This window comes from Trichoderma aggressivum (genome assembly GCF_033847375.1).
Source record: "Trichoderma aggressivum f. europaeum strain CBS 100526 chromosome Unknown scaffold_017, whole genome shotgun sequence".
NCBI classification, from domain to species: Eukaryota; Fungi; Ascomycota; class Sordariomycetes; order Hypocreales; family Hypocreaceae; genus Trichoderma; species Trichoderma aggressivum.
The window spans coordinates 438,067-456,594 of record NW_026946383.1 but is presented as its reverse complement, the minus strand read 5'-3'; the positions used below and the strand labels follow the sequence as shown (position 1 = coordinate 456,594).

Genomic DNA, 18,528 nt, shown 5'->3' with positions numbered 1-18,528 from the left:
GGATGGTTGTTTGACGTCCTGTTGCGGCTGAGGCTAGCCGAGGGCATCAAAGGCTTCGGCTTCGTCTTCGTCTTTCGTCCTCATCTTGACGAAGAAATGAAGAAATAGACAAGGATGACTAGACGCGGGTGTGTACTGCCCATTGAGCACAACGCAAACAACCAAACGCTTCGAAATCTCCCAAATCATCAAACCGTTTATCCCTCACCTTCAACGTTGGATTCTGCCACCAAAAGGTCCGCGGGGGGGAGCGCGGGACCGCTTGCATCCAATATTGATCTGCAGGCTGAATTGGCCCCTTGCTATTTCGACCTCGGACTGCAGCTGTGCTAATCGGCCGCCATGCCCAATGTGATTGGCCTCCAATCTGGGCTTCGTCCCCGACGCAGAGAGTTGGTGTGCGGCTTGGTTTCCGCGACGGAATATGCGGCCCTCTGTCAAGTGGCCTAGCGCCCAAAGGGTCTTCCCAATGTGCACTGGCAGAGTGTCGAGAATGCCTCGCCCCGTGTTTGCAAACGAATGAGGCGACGACATGTGCACGACCCCTGCAAGAAATTCATGGCCCGCTCCAAAGGTCACGATGCTAGATGCTATCGGGCCATCAATCCCCACGCCGGCTTGCTAACGGGAATGCTACTAGCTTTATAATACTGCTGGGATGCCGGATCAGAAATATCAGTCCGCCCTTGCTGGCGATTTTGTCTTTTCTCATTGTGCTGCTCCCGTGAGAACCAAAATCTGCCCAAAGGGTGGCACCTACAAGCCTGATTTGCCCACCATGGTCAAGATGCAGAATCTACCAACCTCACTCGCGCTGCTAGTCTCTTGTCTCCTTTTCGCGTCGAGTTCCTCGGCTCTACACATCAGAGCTCGTCAAGCCGATATTCTTCCCACGCCCATCGCGCATCTTTCCAATGGAGCAGCCGCGGCCCTCATCACTCCTGGCCCTTTTCTGGAAGTTGTGGGCGACTTGAGGTTGGCACGCGCGCTTCCAACTATCCCCGCGTGTGCCACTGCCTGCGTTTCTTCAGCAGTCCTTGAATATACAAATTGCAAGTTGGGTGACACTCGTTGCGAATGTAACAATGCGAGCGCCGTCAACAGTGGCGCAGCGGTTTGTGTCAACAGTGCTTGCGGATATATTACTGCTGTCCGTAAGTGATATAGATCAACTACTGTTGGAGATGTAAAGGTTGAGTCTGACGATGTTCAACAGAGGCCCAGGTGGCGGGAGAAGAGATTTGTATAAGTGTGCTCGCTGGACTTGTACCCAGTAGTAACAACCCTGGTGCTACTCCTACCGGGAACAACAACTCTCCCGGCTCATCGCCGTCGAACGGATCGCCAAGCCCTAGCAACGGCACAAGCGGGGGCTCAGGCGGAGGGTCTAGCGGAGGATCGGGTGGTGGATCATCAGGATCATCCGGGTCGTCTGGTTCAAGCGGTTCAGGAGGTTCAACACTCCACCGGCCTAGCAAGAAACTCTCCAAGGGCGCCATTGCCGGCATCGTCGTCGGTGTTGTTGTCGGTGTTGCTGCCGCAGCCGCAGCTATCTGGAAGCTCTGCCTGACCAAGATGAAAGGAGGAAGCACACCCACAGCCGGAGTCGATCCAGCAGCCGCCGCTGCAGCACCCGTCGTTGTCGCTCCCGTCCAGACGGCACAAGTTTCTCCTGTCGAACCATTCAAGCCATCGGTCACACCCCAGACCGTCTCGAGCGTATCACCGGCCCCGGGTTCTGTTGCTACAACTTCGCCGATATATCCAAACCCATACCCGAACGCGACTGAGCTTCCCAATGGATCATATCCACAGCCCCCTGCAGCATATGCGTATCCTCCGCATCCAATGGGCCAGACATATCATGAAGCGCATGTACAGCCGCCAGAAGTGGCTGGTGATACGCATTTACCGCAAGAGTTGCACGGCGGAGCACCAGTCTACGAGATGGGCACCCATTAAAAAGGAGGATCGGGACGGGATGAGTATACGTAGATAATATATGAGCTAGCTAATGTATGTAATCTAACAAATGATATCCATGTCTATTTCAAATTCTATATAACAAAATGTACCGCTCAATTGCACAACTTCGAGGGGGAATCAAATCGAAACAATATAAAGGAAATATCAAGAACGCTCGAAGCCCCAAATGTACTTTGACTTCCACCAGGGCTTTTTGACTCCTTCGTCTGTTCTGTTGTTATACCCTTCTTCTTGAACATCGTGCTTCCCAACGATATTCAGGAACACTTCGTTCAGCGTCGTAGGACTAACGCTATGGTGTGCGATGCCCAGATACTGCTTCTGCTCTTCAAGCATGATAAGCAGTCGTCCCCTAGCACTCTCACTACTACTCGCCACTCCGCTCTGCATCGGAACCGCGGACGAAGGCATCGAGAAGCGCATCTGTCCATGGTACGTCTCCTGCTCTACCGACGCTCCGGGAAAATTATTCAGCACCCACGCGCGAAGGTTATCCATCTCCTCCGCAGAAGAGTGAGGCGCAGTCTTACTGACGAGATGGACATGCAGTGTATCTCCAAAGCGGTGGCGGAGCTTGTCCGTCGTCCCGAGGGCGAGCATGCGACGAGCCATGATGCCGGCGCGGTTGGCCAGCGCATCGGCCTCTTCCATGCTATGCGTGGTGAGAAGGATGGAGCGGCCTGGGACGATGGCCTCGAGAGTGCGCCACATGATGCGCTTGGCTGCTGCGTCGAGACCGGAGGATGGTTCGTCGAGGAGGATAACAGGTGGATTTCCGGTGAGGGCGATGCCGAGGGAGAGTTTGCGCTTGTTGCCTCCTGAGAGAGTATGTGCCATGACGTCCGCATACGCTTCTAGTCCGACGGCACGGATGACGGCGGGGACTTGGTGGTCGATATCAGAGATGCCTCGAAGGCGGGAGTAGTGGCGGAGATGTTCGCTGACCGTCATGTTGTCGATGGCGTCGAACTGGGGGCACACGCCGAGATTTGCTCTGGCAGCGGCACGGCGTTTGGTGATGGAAACGTTTTCGATGAAGACACCTCCACCGTTACGGCTCGGTGCAATGTCGCCTCGTATTAGAGAAATTATGGTGGATTTGCCTGCGCCGTTGGGACCGAGGAGAGCAAACACTTCGCCGTGTTCGACTCCAAAGGTGACGTTATCGACGGCAGTATTCTTACCAAAGGCTTTCGTTAGATGTGCGATGCGAAGACCGTCAGATTGGCCGGCTGGGCCATCGACACGGAGTAGCTCGTCTGCAACTTCGGGATCGTCAACTTCGGGAGACTTCTTGGCCTTTTCAGGGGCATATCGGCCGGCACCGCTCTCAATCCAGACTACTATGGAGAACCAGAAGATGGCTTGCAGGATAAGATATAGTAGGGGACCACCGTAGGCAGTCATTGCTGCGGGATTGGCCCGAAGCTGGTCGTCGTCGCAAGTAGTCGAAAAGATATTTTGGCCAACCATCAACGTGCGAATCAGCGAGCCCGTGGGGAAGATAGCAGCAATGACCCAGTGTGCGATGAGAACGTCTCTATCGGTGTTTGCGGCTGGGGAATAGGTGAGGATAAACAGGTATGTAATTATGTAGACGGCAAAGCCGAGTGATTGAACAACAGAGGTCATGGCGTAAGTTGCCATTGCAGTGTCGCAAATGAGCGAAAAGAGATAGGAAACGATGATCGTTGTCAGCCCATAGAAGATGAAAATAGGAAACAGATAGCCTCCATTGTACCATGAATTCGAAGATACGACAAATATCATGGCAGTCAAGATCATGGGTACAACAATGATGCCAAAGTCGAAGATGACATGTGCAGCCCAAACCGGTAGAGTACGAACACCACTCGAGTATTGCAGGTTGCGAACATTCTTAAGCCTCTCTGAATTGGGATAGAGACCAAAGAGACCGGGGAAAATCGAGAAGGCAACAGCGAAATACACCACAAGCTGGAGTCCTCTGCCAGTTGAAGGAGCGACGGGATAGTCAAACGCCTTGTATTCTGTTGCAATGGTAGTGTTGGCAAGTATCGTATTGAGGAAACTCTGGCCTATGACTGCGGAGTACATGGAGAAGTTGTCGGCCTTGAAGGCCAATGTCGGTGCTGAGTTCGAGTTGCCGAGCCACAGGCCGGCGGGAGTGACAATCCTCCTGTTGTTTTCGATATAGTCTTCAAGGGATGAGAGGGAATCTACCAGATCGACGGTGACATTTCCAACAGTGGTAGAACTGTCCCGGCTTCGAAGGCTTGCAGGACCTGGCAGAATTGGTTTAAATAAATCGTCTATAGAATTGCCAAAATGAGATGACGGGCCACCTGCAAGATGAGCTGTATCCAAGAGCTTGAAGAAATCATTGTTTGAAGAGTGGCTACTTCGCTGCGTGGGTGAGCACCCAACTGGGTCATCATTGCGAACAAGCATCTGGATGACTGAAGCGGCGATGATGGGGATCAGAAAGGCGGCCGCATAAGGGAGCCAATTTGTCTTGAAAACTGTGACTCTCTTCCTTAGAAGTACGCCCGTCTGCTGAAGCATGCCAATCTGTCGCCCTGTGAGCAATGCCAGATTTTCGCCAGCGATGGGTGTATCGCTCGCAACTTTGGCAACCTTTTCGTTAATGACATGCGGTTGCCGCTGGAGCCCTTCGCCATGAACTTCCTCAGCCAAGTGGAGGAAAACGTCTTCAATGGTCGGGCCAGAGGATCTGTATGGAATACCAGCAGCTTCTAGAGCTCGGATAACCTTGGCGGCCTGATCGGACGATGACGACATGTAAGTAACGCTGTTTGTAGTGACCTTTTTTGAGACACCTTCGATATCGGGCACTGCGTTTAAGCTCCTTGGATTGAGTACATGAATACGATAGCCAGCACCAAAAGTGTCCTTGAGTTGCGCAGAGGAGCCTTCAGCTCTCAACGTTCCCTTGGATAGAATGGCAATGTTGTCGGCAAGCAAGTCTGCTTCATCGAGGAAATGGGTCGTCATGATGATTGTCCGTGAACCGCGTTCTTTCAGAAGAATATCCCAAATTTTCCTCCGCGACAGGGGATCAATTCCAGAAGAGACTTCGTCAACACAGCAGACGGAGCTCCCACCAACCAACATCAATCCAAGCTGAAGCTTTCTCTTCTGACCACCCGATAGAGTTTTTGCCCAAGCTTTGGCCTTTGAGCGAAGTCCAATAGCATCAATCAAATCTGCAATTTCAGTATCCAGTGTCTTGCGTTGAGGATTTTTTATACGGCTAAAAAGCCGGATGTGTTCCTCAACGGTTAGCTCATCCCAGAGAACGTTCTGCTGGGGAGCGAATCCAAGACCGCCAGATATATCGACAGATATGTTGCCGCTGGTGAAGTTGCTAATACCAGCAATGGCGTCGAGAGTGGTGCTTTTACCACTGCCATTTGCACCAAGTAATGCCAAGATCTCGCCCTTTTTCGCCGTCAAAGTCAGGTTATCCACAGCAACCACCTCGGGCCTTGGCGGCGAGACAAAGGAGAAGAATTTACGAATCAGGCTGGGTTTGAAAATTTTGGTCATATTGTCGATACGAACCGCATCTTGAACACCGCCGGCAGGGTTTTCGAGGGCGTTTGACGACCGAGTTCCCGTGCTCACACCATGTATGGCCTGCTCTACAAAGGCTGCGGCAAATGGATACACGGCCATCTGGATAATGAGAAAGGCCCAATGAACGATGCCAGGAAGATTTGAAGTGTGGCCTGGCGGTAGGTGTATCAGATTCGTTGCTTGTCCATACTGTTCAAATCGAGCAATGTAGATGATGAAAAATATAAAGTTGCACGGAGTAAAGAGTAAACTGAGGATGGCGACTGTAGCGGTATTGGGATGCGGAATCACTTGAGCTATTATGCCCAACACAATCCAGATGACAGAGGTCACTATGCTCGATAGTTGAGCCTTTTTAAAGAATGACGCTCCAAGGAGGGACATGGATGTCATAGCAATGCCGCTGAGAATGAAAAAGATGATCAGGATGCCAAAGCTGGTGTTTGTCCAGATGGTGACTCTGGCAACGATAGATGCAACAATCCAGCCTGGCATGTATGTCACGGTAAAGGCGTGATGATGGGAGATGAGCCTAGCGAATTGACGGTGCCACCCTTGGCTAGTGGGCATCATGGCGTCAATAAGCTGAGATAGGCCTCTCTCTCTCTCGATAGCGATGTAGCCGGGCATATGATAGCAGACACCAATCATACCGGTAATGTAAGCAACGCTCAGGTAGTTGATAAATGACTTTTGGTATTTACGCCGGACATCAGCCTGGCGCTCATCTTCAGTCAACTCGGTATAAGCGTATTGCTGCGTTGTTGAAGGAAAAGAAGAGTCAGACTTGAGGCCGGCAATGGCAGCATCAACAGCATGTTGGAGAGGCAGTGCGTAAATCTGGGCATCGTTGTCGCCCTTGTCAGTCTGGAAGCTATTTCCAAGGCCAGCATCTGCACGTAGAGTGTAGTTCCAGAAGCCATCGCTGCCTTCATCAGGGGAAGAGTAAAACACTACGGCGCCGAAGCAGTTGGACGTGCCGCGGATAGTGCTCCGGCAAGTATATCCCAAGTCGGTTTCGTCTTGTATCATCGTCGCATTCTTGCCAGCTCCCGTAACAATATCAGACACATTGTCGATGACATGTCCTATGTCACCACCGGTGTGGCCACTATTGACAAAAACGACCGTGTCTCGACCACCGTCAGACTTGGAGAGAGCATTATCGAGAGAAAAGATGTCGGATGGAGAGCCAATGCCAAACTTGTCGTTGGGCTGAGTAAACTTTTGGCCAATGCCTAGATAAACAGTGAGGACAATGGGAAGAACGAGAGCGCTGTAAATCGTCGAGACGGTATGTCGAAGGATGATGATCCTGAGCGTCTTCTCTGTCAAGGCCCAGATCTGGCTGTAGAGAGTCATGGTGGGCAGAGACGGGGTTTGCCCTTGTGGCGTCTTTGATTTTGGTTTGGTGTCTCCCATGCACAGAGAGAGCGTCTGAGGATGACGAAGATGTTGTTAAGGAGTGAATGCCGTCGTCACCCTTATGTGAGAGGTGACGGTGAGACTAGACGCTTGATTTGAATCAGCTATATGAATGATTCGATCCCAAATGAGAGACGGGGCCAACAAAGACGGGAGGATCATTGGGTTTAAATACCTTGGACACGAAAATCCAATGCGTTCGTCCGTTGTCCTGGCCATCGAGGCACTAGCCAAGAGAGAGTCGCAACAGCCGCCATGATGCTGGAGGATTGATGCGCGTATTGGCGACAGGGATCACACGTGTGGCTGCATCTCGTTTGGCTCGGTTGTTTTACTTGTGAGGCATTGAAAGAGGCAAAGGGACGAGAGTTCAATGATGCTCGTGCCTAGCTGCGCCATGATGTCGATGCTGGTGTCAGTGGCTGGTCTCGATCCGATGGAGGGGATAGGGCGCCAGCTGCCCTGAAAGCCCCGTAGGATCCCCTGTCAGCACGGCCTTTAGTGAAGCTCCAGCTAAACCACAGGCAGCTAGCAGCGCCATATTTGGCCCAGAATGGACAAGGTGGCCGCCAAGTGGTGCGCTGTGGGGCTGGGGAGAATCAGCGCCACGTACTTCCCAAACGGGACCAAGGAACATGCGAACCTCGACAAAATGCAAGGCAGCCCGTTGAATCAGATTGATGGATATTGCGTACAAAGATTTAAGTCCTAGACGTAGCAGTCGCGGCGCTGTGACTCTTCTAATCTCAGGTTAAACGAGACATCCAACTTGGTATCTTGACATCCAGTTGTTGCACAGCCTCTTTGAAGCAATCTCCAAGTCGTTTATCACATTTCCTGTACGGCTTCAACATCAAACCACCATCAACCCCAGGTCTAGCATGGCGCCACTCCGATCCTTTGCCAGCTGCTGCTGTACCTCCACGCAGTTTCAATGTAATTCCCGGGTGTTACGAGCAATACGATACCCAAGCGAACAATGCGGCGTCGAAGCCTAATTCCTAACTTGCTCGTAGCGCCGATCCTTCGAGACGTGGGCCGCTGGTATTCGCACTAGCATTTTGACGCATGAAAGCCAAGCGCGCTCTAAAAGCAAATACGCGCAATACGGCACCATCGCGAGACCGGGGTGATGAGGATCCGGGGTCTTGATTGGCAGCGATGGAAAAGGACGGGTATGCCTTGGTCACTTGGACCGTCTGTTGGTCAGTGAAGCTTTCAGCCCTGGAGGATGATTACGTGTGGCTTCATATCTGATGCTTCTGAGAGTTAGAAAAAATGTGTTTGATGTAGTCTTCTTTAAAGTTACGGACTGTTCTAGAAGGCAGCGTCTTAGGGTTGCAAGCACTCAGGTATTCACATCCATGCAATCGTGATATCATGGTCTTTCAGCATTCGACCCTACTTGGCGTACCGATTTGTAAATACTTCACGGATAGTGTATCTGCCCATAGACATGATCTGATATATAGGGATAAACACCCTTTGATCTGCCCTATTTGGTAATATAATTGTTGAGTTGTCACGTGAATCTGTGAGACCACTCCTTGGTCAAGCCCACATCTCTATTTGCTCTTGTTTGCAGCTAGCTTTTCCTTCTTTCATAGCACACGAAACACAAGTTCGACCTTCTCAGCTTCATCAACTTTGTCAATAACCATGTCTACAATATGATGAGGATATATGTATGTTCGTGTGCTGATACTACTCATCTTCTTCCCCTGATATATCGAGGCTTGCAATCATCGACTCCAGCTCTAATACAACCATTTCATAAATAGCCTCCTGAAGTCTCGGCTTCTTCAAATCCTTTCCATACCCAAAATCGCAATCGAGAACCTTTTGAGTCAATTCCTGATATACAGGCCCCAAATAGCATGATTGCGATGCTAGTCGACGGACTCCCTCGATGTCGTTGTGGTCGATGCGCTCCCATCTCCCAATTGCCAGCAGAGCTGCCCCCAGACTATACAGCGTTACGTTGCGCACTCCATGCTTGTATTGCACATCCTCAATCGATTGACTCAAACTCACTGGAGACTCGATGTCCATTAAGGATTCTCCTGGCTCGGGTCCGCCATGGATCAACTCTACGCCAAAGTGTAGCGTTTGGAGCGACAAAGTCAAGTCATCCCCTTGTCGGAAGAAGGCAAGGTCTCTAAAACTCCACACTTCGTTCAGCCATGGAGTCGAATTGAACTTGAGCACCGCGGAAACGAGTCGATGAGCTAACCGCAGCTGACCAACAATGGTTAGTCTATTGCTGGCAGTTTGGCCAAGTGCTTCATCCATGAGTATCACGTCGTCCAACCGCATTTTGCCACAACTGTGGTTATTCGAACAGGGGAAGAAGCAGTGACGAAATCCTTCCTGCATGCAGCTGTCGATATGCCCCAGACCCTCCGCTTTGCATACCATATCCGGGGTCGAGCATCGTCTTAATAGTTCAGGACAGAAATGCCCCGTGAGCTGAAGATCATCTGGAGAAAGTAGGGTGGATTGCGAAGTATTGGTTATCGAATATTGGGATACTGATTCGGCATCGATAATACTGAGACCAGGCTTATCCCCAATGTCGGAGAATCGGACCCTTGGTCGTTTTCGCCGGTCGTTCTGTGAGTTGTCCGCCTCTGGAGCTGGACTCAACAAACTCGTGCTGGACCACATGATGGAGTCCATTGTCCTCGATCTGACCTCTAGTCTGGTCAAGCTTGTTTGGAAAAGAGCCTTCTGATGGAGTTGGGCCCCATAGCAGAGGATGGCAATCTCCATCTGTACATCAGTCTCTGCTTTGGCGTCCAGGAAGAGCTTGACGAAATGTCTCAGGTGAGGTGCTTGTGTGCTAGACCAAGCCGCCGTCAACGCTTCATGTAGCGCCTTGGAAGCCCTTCGTATATCTCTATATCCCTTGAATTCCAGCGGCAGCCGTCCTGCTCTCTTACATGCGTTCCCGGTTGTATATGTCGGGGGCTTTTGGAGTTCACTGACTTGTTCACGCAGCCGTCTTAATGCGCTATTCGATTTTTCCAGCAGGTCAATTTGATCTTCAAAATTTTTCTTTTCGAAGGTGATAGTGACTCGTTTTCTCAATTTTCGAACGCAGTCTTTCAGTGGCTTTCGCTTTAGTTGCTCATCCTTGAGAGTACCTTGAGTTAATGGTTGAATTTGCAGCAATTGCCTGTATGTTCCATCTTACCCGTTTTTGCTCTTCTTCTAATGGTGTAAAGCATTTGAATGCTTTCTGAAGCGTCGATATACTGTCGTTGATATCGTTGACAATGTCTATCAGCGACGTCAGGTTTCTCTCCAGAAGGGCTTCTAGCTTCTTCTCCAGGCTATGAGCATGCCATTCAGTGTGCGCCGGATCCTTCATCATGGATTTGACAATGTCTTGGTCCTGTAAGACCAGCCGCAGCACCAGCTCTATTTCATTGAGGAAATAGTCTCGCTGTGCTCCAAATAACTTCCGTATTCTCTCGACTTCGGCGGAATAGTGACAAAAGATTTTGAACTTGGCGCGAACAGATTTGTAGACATTGACGGAATTCCCGACCATGGGCAGGATTGCATACGACACAGATAATGGATCCATTCCTGACCAGTTGACGATGGCTTCGCTGTATCGTGCCCACGGGTGCAGAATCTGATTACAAGAATCTGGTGAGCTGTTTGGCCGCCTTCATCAGAGAGTTGAAGTGATAAACGTTCGCACAACTTCAAACAGATTCCGGGGGCAATTGGGGCTGAGCCTCCTCAAACGTATGTGTGTACATGTACATGTGCATATTCAGCTAGCATTGAGACTTGGAATCCTCCGAATCCGCCCAGCCTGCAACCAATCCTTGTCCGCCTCACTAGCAACACAATTAATTGGTTGATTTAGGCGACTGGCACACCTCCGCATCTTTAATCGTGGCTATGTCCACATGAATGCGTATCATGTGGTCCGTCTGAGTCTTGCCAACTTCGGGTACTTTCTGTCTATGCAACATCAACATTGACGTCGCGATCACATATCTGCCGGGAGCAAGTGAGTTCCAAGTTCTCCATCAAGTCGACGTAAAACTTTGCTCCGCAGTCGAATCTCAGTGTCGCGCCGGAATTTCTTGGGTGGAAGAGGGCCATAATGGCAGAACTCCTTCAATATACCCATGAATGGCACCAACAGCAACAGGATATTCACCCCGGTGATTACATCGAGGAGACTGCAGAACATAATGAGATTGCCGAACTCTCCTCAAGCTTATTGGCTCTCTTTAAAGAAATCGCCCTCGCATTACCGAAGCAGACCGGGATCCCCAGAGACGCTCAGATAAGCATTGAACGCAGCTGCAGCGCTCTGATTCTGTGGTCAGACGGTTTTGGAATCACACAGGGCCGTCTAAATGGCACGTTCAACAAGTCGCGCAAACTTCGTTATACAGCTCTCAAGAATTTATTGCACATTGGCCGTGTGCTTGTCGAACGTGCGTATCTGTCAATGGCTGTGCTTCGTTCAAGGCGTGTGGTTAGCTGAACTGACACAATGTTTGCCGTTGCCTATAGGCTTAGTACCTGCAGTGAATATCTCGTCAGAGAAACTAAAAATTCTGTGTTCCAGCGTTGAGTCAAATATTGAAGCTGCAGCGGGCCTCATAGCTGAAGAATCCTGCCGACAAAGTGATGATTCTTCCAGTGGTGCAGCCTCTAATTTCTCAGACGATGATATTTATGAGATTGCGGAAGACCTCAAAACCGATACTCTCGTTCTGTCCGGCCTGGACCCTTTGTTGAAGTACCCGATATTCGATTCTCAGCATGAACATAACATCGAAAGCCATGCTATCTCTACCTGGGGTCCTGAGAAGAGCTATTCTGATAAGATTGAGAACAGATTCCCTCGCGCAGATGTTTCCCTTACTCTATATCTCGGTAGGGCTAATTATGAACGTTTCTTGCGGTGCCAAGAAGCAAGAGAGTCTCTGGAAGAGGAAGAGCCGCTGCCTATCGTGAATCAAGAAGAGGGAACCCATGCGGGGACAATAATCGCCAACACTAAATTCCATGATTCAGGTGTCGGCACATCCATAGGATTGACTATGTCCTACGCAGAAACCACAATGAGTTACAATCATGATGGCCAGTCCGTACGCATACCACCACTCTCGAAAGAAGCCAAGGCAGGCTCGCCCTTTACCTGCATTGCCTGTGGTCGTACGGTAATTATCACCAACAACTCCGCATGGAAGTAAGAAGCCGAAGCCTGAAAAGCGTGATTGTATGACAAAGCTAACCGGCAATTAGACAGCATATATACCTTGACCTTCAACCGTACATGTGCTTAGATTTATCATGCCCATACAGCAGCAGTACCTTTGAAAGTCGCGACAAGTGGATTTCTCACCTAGCGCTGGACCACGAGATGGAGCCCAAATGGGCATCTGCCGAGTGTCCCCTTTGTAGAGAAGAAACAGGCAATGGAAAGATTGCTATTACCAAGCATCTCTCTAAACATCTAGAAGAGGTTTCGCTGTCAGCTCTACCCGTTGAAGTCGACTCGGACGCAGAGTCCGAGAATAGCCTTGAGTCCAGCGATGCCAGTTCCTCTCGCAATGAGGGAGCCTATGGTGGCGTTGATGAGAACGGGGAGACACTTCCTGTTGAATTTGATACAGAGTTGGCCTCCATGGTCTTTTCTAATCTAGTGAAAAAATTCAAGCCTGAGAAGAATTACGAAGCCCAATCTGAAGGGAAAAGAGGGCCATTGCAAAGAGCTGCTGAACATCTCGCTGCTATAGACGCAGCGAACATGGTTGAACAATTGAAGAGGAACCAAGAGAATATTGAAGAAATTTTCAGGAAAACAGAAGGGGCTTCTAAAATGGCAAAGCTATCATCTTTTATCAAGTTTACGGATGCCGTTGGTCGAAGTTTTAACTTCCCAGTTCACTTATGCTACACCTGGCAGGTAGGTTCTCCTGTTTCCACCTCTGCACTGTATTTTTTTCTCAAGTATAACTCACTGACATCGTTTTAACAGGAAATGGATGATTTGATTCAGCAGGCGTTCTCACAGGTTGACGTCTTGGGTCCTCACGTCCAAGAGGGTCACTATGACTTAATCGGTCCTGATGGCGAAATTATACCCCCCTCTGTCTGGGAGGAGGTGGTTGAGCCAGGTTTGCATATCACGATGACCATGTGGCCGCTCGAAAGGGCACCACTGGAAGGCCTTGGCCTGAAAGAATCTGAAGAGCCTCATGACGAAGAAGAAAACACTGACAAGGAAGACTCATTCCGGACTAACATCCCTTCGAAGGTAAGGCTCTAAAGCTCTTGTGGTGGTGTAGAGCCTTATTTTGTTTATCAACTGCTAAACATCTTTTAGAATACACAGCAACAGGGAGCTCAACACTCGGAGAATGTCCAAGCTGCTCAGGTAATTCGGATGAGCGGCCAAAATTTCTTCAACACGGCCAAAGCGTATTTCAAGGACCAACCGGACAAATTCACGAGATTCCGTGTCATTTTGGCCGATATAGCGACAACGGAATGGGTCCCTGAAGCATGGCGACGATCATGCTATGAATGCAGGATGGTAGAGGTTGGTATATGACGGCTATGTTACAAGTCATTTTCTCATGGCATATAGGCCGAATGTGATGCCAAAGCTCCTGATCCTTGTACGAGATGCCGCCTCAAGAGACTTTCTTGCGCTGCTCAGTTTGCTGCGGTGTCTCGGCAACATACAGTCGTGTGAGTTCAATGTTTTGATGCAGTCACTAAGTTCGGCATTCGCTGCTAACATTTTCGCTACTAGCAATGGCGACCAAATACGCCGGGGTATCATGAATATTGGTCGCCTATGCGAGGGGTATCCTTCCTTTATGCACGAGATCAACAGTGTAATGCCGACTGGATACCGGGTCGAAGTTCTGGATGCGTCAACAGTGCGACTTTTTGCGCCAGATGACGAACCAACTATTATCCCAGTGGGAACGTACAGAGATTCTACCAAGGACCTTGGGAATCAGTCTGGTTTCGATATGGGACTTAATCAGCAAAGCAAGAGTATGCTAGGGACTTTTAATCGGTTTACGCTTGTAAATCAAAACAGCTCCGAAGCTGCCATCACGCAGCAAGAAGAAACGTGTAACCAACACTCTTCCCAAGGACATAGGCAGAATATGATGACCGCTGACCAGAAGTCTATCTTAGCTCATTATTTTGCTCAGCCAACAGAATCACGCCGGACTGCTGACTACCCCCCCTCTTGGGGCTTTAATAAGGGACAGATGACGATGAAGCAGCGCGTCCAGGCTGTCTTTGACGGCCCTCGACGCCTCGCCAAGGATGACATGATACTCTCCACAGACCACGAGGCCCGCATCAAGCTCTCGGATGGCAAGTCCTATGTCACCGATCTTGATGTTCAGACAGCCATTGATATAATGGACGAATCTGAACTGGCGCATGTTGAGCGCAACAAAACCGCTGAGAGTTACGTGAATGAAGAGGTAAGATGGGTAACAAGATATGGCACAATTCGAATCTATATACTGATCTAATTCTATAAGCCACGTTTCATTGGCAACCCTGGGGAGTTGCACCCCCGATTTGTCGAACATCTTCGAAATAATTTCATCGACCCTCGTTCTACAGGAAAATCCTATTTGGTACCCAAAGAACCATTTGGCCTGAACTCGAACTTAATTGACGAGTTCCCAAGAACGTCTACCGACGTTGATGCAGACCTCCTACAAAGACTCCGAAGTGCACTAAATGATACCCCTGAAGCTTCCGTCGAGGCCATTTTACATGCGGCTAAAGGAGACGAAGTTCAGATGCAAGATCGAGATTCTTCGAACCACTCCCTACTATTGTCCACTTCCAATGCCAATCCATCATTGCACAACGATCAACAGAATTCCCAAGCAAGCGAAGGCGCCGTTGACCAGGATACGGCGAAAGAACAAGCGATGACCCAAGATTATCTGCGAATTTACATGCGTGCAGGTGGTAATCCACAAGAAATATTACGTATTATCGAGGAAGAAGGGCTACGGGGGAAGTTCGGACACTGGATCGAGGTTCCACGGCCATCAATTATGAACATTGCTGACCATAACGCGGCAGGCGAAGCTGCAAGTGAGCCTGTTGCAAAGGCAGTGGCGACAGTGAAAGATAAAAAGGGCTCCAATGACCTAGATGAACCACAGTACTGCCTCTGTAATAAGGGGAGTGCTGGTATCATGATTCGATGCGATAATGTTGACGTGAGTCTAAATTCATTTCCTCACGATTTGGGGACTATCCTCAAAGATGTTTCAATCGAGAAACCACTGATAACGTGTCAGAGTTGCAAATATAAATGGTTCCATTTGGAATGCGTAGGCCTTACTGTTGCTCCTTCATCGAAAGATAAATGGTATTGTCCTGATTGTCGTGGTCATGTCAATATCGGAGCGAAAGAAGAGATTAGTTCACAAGGGCTCCCACCTGATTTGGAGAATCCTGAAATTGCAATTGACACTGAGGCATGTGCTTTTGTCCCGATAGGGTGCTTGGTGACACCTTGTACAGTACGATTTGCTAACTGAGTCAATATGCAGATATCGTCTATGGAAAATAGTGAGTCTTTACCTTACAGAGTAAGAGCTACCCCTCATATTCTTACAAAAAAAGTTGGAATCAGAAACCTAGCAAGCATGGAACGTCATGGCCCTGTTGAGTTTGACGATGCCATCAGTTATGTCAGAAGGATTAAAGTAAGTGCCCAGAGCTAAAGCGTTAGCTGGTAAGCTTTTGACCAACCTAACTACGCGTAGGACCGCTTTCAGGATAAGCCGGAGAGATATAAACAGTTCCTTGAGATCCTTCGGAATTATCAGGAAGAGCAAAAGCCCATCCAAGATCTGTATGCTCAAGTGGCGATGCTCTTCAACTTAGCATAGGATCTTATAGAGGGCTTCAAGCAATTCTTGCCCAAGTCTCCTAGCCAAGCTCGGGCACCTCCTAGTCGCCCCGACGACGGCGACGTTGCTGGATCAGGTACTCACACGCCTCAGCTTGAGATGAAGGAAAGATAAAATAGTTCTTACTAATGTTATTTTTCTTCGAGATACGATAGTCAATCTTACTTATTTAGAGGGCCTTGCCAAGTTTCACAAGCAGCAAGGGAATGACTCGGATCGTTTGCCATATGTCCACAAACAGCCTGTCGACCTTTATCGCCTAAAGAAGGCAGTAGAATCCAGAGGCGGATTTGACAGGGTCTGCAAGTTGAAGAAATGGGCAGAAATTGGAAGAGATCTTGGCTACAGCGGCAGGATCATGTCGTCCCTGGCCACGTCGCTCAAGAATACGTTCTTGCGATGGCTCTCCCCGTACGAAGAGTATCTGCGCGCGGCAAAGCCTGGAGATGACCAGCTTGAACAAGGGCACGTCGACCCTAGCAACAAGGGGAAAATACCGTCAATTGGTAGGATCACCTATCCCTTCCCTAATCCAGACATTTACATTTGGCCACCCGATTCGAATGTTGCTGGCGAGGAGATGGGTGAACCGGCCCCGTCTTCCACTGTCCCACCACCTCTGCCGCCTCCAGTCATGGCAGCAAGTGATCTTATCACGGATCGTGAAGAAGGCTGGAATGGTAAGAAACACAGACCTAGAATAACACTTATGTATTAACGGCCTGATATAAATGTGACTTAAATATAGATCCTGAACTGTCATCATCCTCCGGTGATAGGCGGGGAATATCTGACGAGGAATATCTCGGCCATGAGCCATTTCTGGTTCGTCCCAGACCCGACATCTATAGCAAGCAATTGCCTCCCATCTCTGGTGTTTCGGAAGGTAGCAACTCGGTGCAGGTTGACAGTTTTGCCGAAATCTCCAATTCACAAGTCTCGCCCCCGAGTTCTCCATCTCCATCTGCAGCTGAAAGATCTTTTGGCTTAGGAGATGTAAGTTTACCAAGCGAGGCAGAGCTCTCAGGAGAGGGAATCTACCTTTAACAATTTGCGTCCCTCAAGGCTCAGAGAGCCAAATACAGGCAGAACGATACCAGGTATCTCACAGGGATTTTTCAAAGGAGCAAGTTATGTATCCAGGGCGCAACGGGTGAATGTAAACCTTAGGCAGGATAGCTTCAAAGAAAATAACAGTCAATTCTTGAGAAGTATTGGGCGGCCGTCCATGATGTAGTGGAGACACTTGGCGAAGAACTGATATCAATATTTCTGCGCCGAAGGCTTTACGGGTGTTGGGGGCGACATTGATTATGCTGGGGGAAGCACAGATTTGCGACTCACGCGATGAAAGGGATCAAGAATTTTTCCATACTAACGTAGGAGCGCAGGCCGTCCTGGAGGTCGTTGCGCAAATACAAGATGTTTTGCTCGAGTCTCCATATGGCGCCGCCTACCATGATATTGGCTACATAGGGTCTTTCAAGACACTCCACAACCTTCCTATTAGAACCGACAAGCCCGACAGCTTGAAGATGAAATGGTAGAGCATGAGAACAAGAAATAAGAATGAAACACAAAATGAGAAACATATTCCCAAATGTGGTAGAATGGCAAGCCGTGCCTTGACGTCTAGCCGTGGGAGATAGATGTCGGCTTTTCTACTTCCATGAGCTGGACAGAACTAAGTACATGTAACATTACTCGAAGAACAGTGAAGGTTGTAAATAACGTATTACTACCACCGTAATCTCCTACGGTATGATAATGCTGTGTAACGCAGATGAGTGACGTTGAAATCTTTCTTACAATATCGTATCTCTTTACAACCCGATCGACATGTTGTATATACATATTTGTATGCTGAATCATACCAACATCTAAGAGATCAATAAAGTTAGAATGAACTTCAGGTGTGATGTGTTGAAAGCATGTGAATTGGTGATGTGCCTAAGCTTTCCCAACATGTTGAGAGCATCCGATGATTCCAAATTTTATCCTCGGTAACAGGATCTTCACTTGACAGCAATATTTCGGTGGAGTAAAGGCCTCGTGGTGGAACTAAGAGATAAGATCAATTGATTTCAATACTACCCCTACTAACGAAGTAAATGATTTCGTCCTCTGTCGTTGAATCTCGATGCGAATTGACAAGCAAATCCCGATTGCCGAGTGCTCGCTTGAAACGTGGCTGCGGATGCAAGCTCTCACCCAATCTGCAAGCTCAATTGATAAGAAGCTTCAATTGATTTCATCTCCAGGGTCGTTTCCTTTACAATTGGGCAAAACTATTGGTGTTTGTCGTCGAAGCCATGCTCTGAGTCAGGGTCCTCATGACGTCAGTGCTCCTCAGTTACGTCCGAGATGAGTCCGGCCTCAAGGGTCCAGTTCTTGTTATCGGGATGGTTTTAAGCGATTGGCCTCAATTGACGATCTCGTATATGAAACAACTTGAATATTGGTGTAAGTCAAATGAGATAGGTCAATGGTGAATTAGCATGAACATCTAATAATTGTAAACTGATTGAGAAGCAAAAAATGCGTTGGCATCCAAGGTAACCGTAGCACCTGGATAAATGAAATG

The 18,528-nt window shown here is 49.0% G+C and overlaps 4 protein-coding genes across 4 annotated transcripts; 2 read left to right on the top strand and 2 right to left on the bottom strand.

Moving 5' to 3' along the window:
- Positions 1-778: 778 nt before the first annotated feature.
- Triagg1_5140 (uncharacterized protein) lies at positions 779-1,962 on the top strand (the record flags this gene model as incomplete). The annotated part of the gene is made up of 2 exons (XM_062899622.1): positions 779-1,154; positions 1,217-1,962. 2 exons carry the CDS (start codon positions 779-781, stop codon positions 1,960-1,962), a joined length of 1,122 nt encoding a protein of 373 aa, XP_062755965.1.
- A 168-nt stretch (positions 1,963-2,130) lies between these two features.
- Positions 2,131-6,927, bottom strand: Triagg1_5139 (uncharacterized protein; the record flags this gene model as incomplete). Its single annotated transcript, XM_062899621.1, has 1 exon — positions 2,131-6,927. The coding sequence occupies one exon, from the start codon at positions 6,925-6,927 to the stop codon at positions 2,131-2,133; it is 4,797 nt and encodes a 1,598-aa protein (XP_062755964.1).
- Positions 6,928-8,694: 1,767 nt separating this feature from the next.
- Positions 8,695-10,582, bottom strand: Triagg1_5138 (uncharacterized protein; the record flags this gene model as incomplete). The annotated part of the gene is made up of 2 exons (XM_062899619.1): positions 8,695-10,125; positions 10,187-10,582. 2 exons carry the CDS (start codon positions 10,580-10,582, stop codon positions 8,695-8,697), a joined length of 1,827 nt encoding a protein of 608 aa, XP_062755963.1.
- A 334-nt stretch (positions 10,583-10,916) lies between these two features.
- On the top strand, positions 10,917-17,491 carry Triagg1_5137 (transcriptional regulator family: ARID/BRIGHT; the record flags this gene model as incomplete). The annotated part of the gene is made up of 16 exons (XM_062899618.1): positions 10,917-10,960; positions 11,080-11,456; positions 11,536-12,217; positions 12,274-12,937; positions 13,010-13,288; positions 13,358-13,573; positions 13,622-13,725; positions 13,790-14,486; positions 14,547-15,245; positions 15,582-15,600; positions 15,655-15,737; positions 15,798-15,886; positions 15,968-16,020; positions 16,118-16,624; positions 16,693-16,940; positions 17,336-17,491. 16 exons carry the CDS (start codon positions 10,917-10,919, stop codon positions 17,489-17,491), a joined length of 4,917 nt encoding a protein of 1,638 aa, XP_062755962.1.
- Positions 17,492-18,528: the final 1,037 nt, after the last annotated feature.